Source organism: Triticum dicoccoides, chromosome 3B (genome assembly GCF_002162155.2).
Source record: "Triticum dicoccoides isolate Atlit2015 ecotype Zavitan chromosome 3B, WEW_v2.0, whole genome shotgun sequence".
NCBI classification, from domain to species: domain Eukaryota; kingdom Viridiplantae; phylum Streptophyta; class Magnoliopsida; order Poales; family Poaceae; genus Triticum; species Triticum dicoccoides.
The window spans coordinates 835,433,156-835,437,738 of NC_041385.1; the positions used below are offsets into that span (position 1 = coordinate 835,433,156).

The window sequence follows — 4,583 nt, forward strand, 5'->3', positions numbered from 1 at the left end:
TTGAATATCGAGGTTTTGGTAGCCCATGCTCATGAGCCAACTTGCCTAAACTGTGGTAGAACATAGTTGTTTGCTCCTGCGCCTTGTTTGTCACAATCTCAAACTCGGTCCAGCTGGCGAACTACATTTTGAGAGAGAAAGAGAGTAAAACATGCATGACATATGACGTACACTAGATCAAACAAGAAAGTGTACAAGGAGAAATTAATTAGTATATATTGCTTTATAACTATCTTCATTAGTTAGGTAACAATCACAAGCATTTTAATTACAAGCATGTGTGTTTGCCTAACTATAGATAGGATTTCACATATTTCCACACATATCCACATTTTAACAAAAATATCAATCTTTTAAAAAATTCATTTTCTTTCTCTTTACTGTTATGTTTTTCAAACATTGATAATTAAACTCTACTACACACCAAATATATGTTTCCATGTCATCCAACCCATATTAACCTACCAAAATAGCTAGTAACTAATAATACTATAACGGTTACTAAACAAATTAATATGATACTTCATATTTTTAGCAAAAGAAAGAAAACTGAAAAATGGTGGAGATTTTCCATACCAAATTTCCACATCGATTTCGATATCATATTTTCACACACATGCACACATGTGCACACCCACACCCACGCACGCGCGCGCAAAGATGGTGCAGTGCGGTGGCATCTAGGTTATATGAGCCAGCCGCTCGCGCACGCGAGTTTGTAATTTATATGCGCACGCGAGTTTTTAAAAAATCAGTTTGGTTTCATGCCTGGGAGGTCGACCATGGAAGCCATTTTCTTGGTACGAAAACTTATGGAGAGATATTGGGAGCAAAAGAAGGACTTGCATATGGTGTTCATTGACTTGGAGAAGGCCGATGATAAGATACTGCGGAATGTCATGTGGTGGGCCTTGGAGAAACACAGAGTTCCAGCAAAGTACATTACCCTCAACAAGGACATGTACGATAATATTGTGACAAGTGTTCGAACAAGTGATGTCGACACCGATGACTTCCCGATTAAGATAGGACTACATCAGGGGTCAGCTTTGAGCCCTTATCTTTTTGCATTGGTGATGGATGAGGTCACAGGGGCTATACAAGGAGATATCCCATGGTGTATACTCTTTGCGAATGATGTGGTGCTAGTTGATGATAGTCGGACAGGGGTAAATGGGAAGTTAGAATTATGGAGACAAACCTTGGAATCGAAAGGGTTTAGGCTTAGTAGAACTAAAACCGAGTACATGATGTGCGGTTTCAGTACTACTAGGTGTGAGGAGGGGGAGGTTAGCCTTGATGGCCAGGTGGTACCTCGGAAGGACACCTTTCGGTATTTGGGGTCAATGTTGCAGGAGGATGGGGGTATTGATGAAGATGTGAACCATCGAATCAAAGCCGGATGGTTGAAGTGGCGCCAAGCTTCTGGCATTCTCTGTGACAAGAGAGTGCCACAAAAGCTAAAAGGCAAGTTCTACAGGACAGCGGTTCGACCCGCAATGTTGTATGGCGCGGAGTGTTGGTCGACTAAAAGGCGACATGTTCAACAGTTAGGTGTGACGGAGATGCGTATGTTGAGATGGATGTGTGGCCACACGAGGAAGGATCGAGTCCGGAATGATGATATACGAGATAGAGTTGGGGTAGCACCAATTGAGGAGAAGCTTGTCCAACATCGTCTGAGATGGTTTGGGCATATTCAGCGCAGGCCTCCAGAAGCTCCAGTGCATAGCGGACGGCTAAAGCGTGCGGAGAATGTCAAGAGAGGGCGGGGTCGACTGAATTTGACATGGGAGGAGTCCGTTAAGAGAGACCTGAAGGATTGGAGTATCGACAAAGGGTTAGCTATGGACAGGGGTGCGTGGAAGCTTGCTATCAATGTGCCAGAGCCATGAGTTGGTTGCGAGATCTTATGGGTTTCACCTCTAGCCTACCCCAACTTCTTTGGGACTAAAAGCTTTGTTGTTGTTGTTGTTGTTGAGACGAAGGGTCAAGGTTTGATGAGTATCTACCATCCAGATCTCAGCAAAACTGTCCACCCAATGAAAAGAAAAATAAATAATCTTTTGACGATAACTATGCCGAGTCTTTGAACGCAGGAGCTCGGCAAATGTGGCCTGCCGGGACAGAGCACATAGCAGTTGTCGTTGTCGCCATGTGCACAAACTTTGCCAAGTTCATTCGTTCAGTCCGTCGGCATAATTCGTAAGAGTCGAGTTTATTATCTTTGATGAGTTACCTTTACCTGGTTCAGCAACGGCATGCCTCGGCCGAGCTAGACACACCGCAAAGAGCGGTCGTTGTTTTTGTCGAGCTCCCGCAGTTGACGGTAAACATGTTACAGAGCATAGACTTCACGACACCCCTTATCTAGCCACTCATTTTTGCATCGCGATTCGTGCAACTACTTTTGTGTTTTTTCTTTCTCCCAAATAGAACAACATATGAACTTCAAACTTTACAGTAGAATAAAACATTCTAACTAGAATGTGGGAAAAAAATTCAGATTTTTTCGTGCAACACAAATACTAAAAATACTTTTTTTTAATTTGAAAAAAATCTCATTTTGTATATTTTTGTTGGACCCAAAAATCTGAATGTTTTTTCCCACATTCTAGTTAGGATGTTTTAGTGTCTTGCAAAGTTTTTTTCCATACTTTTTTGTTGGATACTCCTGCGTGACAACTGCCGCGCCATACCCACGTGCCATGACAACATGTTCGCTCTCTCGCCCACGGAACTACAAGCGGCCATGCAGGCTGACGTGGAAGCCGGGCTGGTGCCACTTTTCTTGTGCGCGACGCTGGGGACGACCCAGACGACCGCCGTTGACCCCATTGGCAAGCTATGCGCTGTCACGACACCACACGGCGTGTGGGTGCACATGGACGCCGCCTACGACGGCTCCACGCTGGTCTGCCCGGAGTTCACCCACGTGATCGATGGCGTGGACGACGTCGACTCGTTTAGCATGAACGCCCACAAGTGGCTCCTCACCAACAATGACTGCTGCGCCATGTGGGTGAAGAAGCCGAGCGCCATGGTGGCGGCGCTCGGTCCGGAGCAGGATTTGGTCCTCAAGGACGCGGCATCGGAGGGGCACAACGTGGTCGACTACATGGACTGGACCATGACGCTGACCCGCCGGTTCCGCGCGCTTAAGATGTGGCTCGTGCTCCGCTGCTACGGCATCAAAGGCCTGCGTGACCACATCCGCAATCACGTCCGCATGGCCGAGGCGTTCGAGAAGATGGTCAAGGCCGACGAAAGGTTCGAGGTGGTGACAGACCGGAAGTTTGCGCTGGTGTGCTTCTGGCTCCGGTCACAGGACAAATTCGGCGGCGCCGACAAGCAGGCGGCCAACCGGCTCAACCGTCGTGTTCTTGAGGAGGTGAACGCTGCCACCTCGGGCCCATACATGAGCTCTGCAAACGTAAGTGGCATGTTCATACTAAGGCTGGTCATAGTGGGGAGTAACTTAGACTAGTAACATGCATATGTTACTAGTCTATGTTACTACCTCTATAGTGCATAGTATTATAGATTAGTATCATATGTGGTCTCATTTATTGCCATGCATAACACATAGTAGCATCACATTTATTATGTTACAGTATTTACCTATGTTACTATGTCCATCTCTTTCTTCTTTAATTGCCTGTCACATAAGCAAGTTTGCGAGTCCCAAGTGCATGATACTACTTATGTTACCCTCACTATGGCCAGCCTAAGGTGTGCCATTGGAAGCACACTCACAGAGGACCACCACGTGAGCGATTCATGCAAGGTTGTGCAGAATCAGGCCATCATAATCCTTCGTAAATAAGGTGGAGACTACTATCTCGAGCGCGCATACAACTTGGCTAAGTAAGGTAAATAAACATGCAGCTCTAAGTATAATTAAACTACGTACTTGTGTATGAACTTGATTGCAAGGTCCTGCGGTCCCGAATAAGTTGGTGGCACGACTCACGAAAATTAATACTCCCTCCATAAACTAATATAAGAGCGTTTAAAACAAGGGGGAAATCGGGAACACTATTCCTCGACAATTCACCACTTACCCTATATCCTAAGATGTAAAGAAATATACAAAAAAATGCAAGGACACAAAAAAGAAGGAGAATTAGAGCCAAAGTGGCCATACCCTGTTTCCCTCCCTTTCCCATCTTAAAATAACACGTTTGAAATAGGTGATCCATGTCAATCCCTTTCTAAAATATCAATCATATGGATTTTCCATGATACAATACTAGACTAACCTAATATTAGTAATGTTAATTCCACCTAGACATAATTATGGAATCTAATTTAGAATGTATACTTCTTGTGAGGAAAAACTATTATGTCCATGTAGTAAAACAAACCAAAGAGATCAAGGATTAGTTGCCACTCCAATAAAAAAATTGGAACATGAAAAACACATCCAAAAGGGATCACACACAGACAGGTGAGGTACGTCTTTTATGAAAACATCACCTAAACAAATAGTGCACTATATATTTACTATTGGAATACTAATAGAAAGTGATCTAATCTTGGCATTAAAACTTTCACGGACAATCTAACATCTAGTACATGAA

At 44.2% G+C, this 4,583-nt stretch overlaps 1 protein-coding gene across 1 annotated transcript; it reads left to right on the top strand.

The window, feature by feature from the left end:
* Positions 1-2,155: 2,155 nt before the first annotated feature.
* On the top strand, positions 2,156-3,826 carry LOC119280220 (tyrosine decarboxylase-like). The gene is made up of 3 exons (XM_037561147.1): positions 2,156-2,188; positions 2,633-3,456; positions 3,733-3,826. Exons 1-3 carry the CDS (start codon positions 2,156-2,158, stop codon positions 3,824-3,826), a joined length of 951 nt encoding a protein of 316 aa, XP_037417044.1.
* The last annotated feature ends 757 nt before the right edge of the window (positions 3,827-4,583 follow it).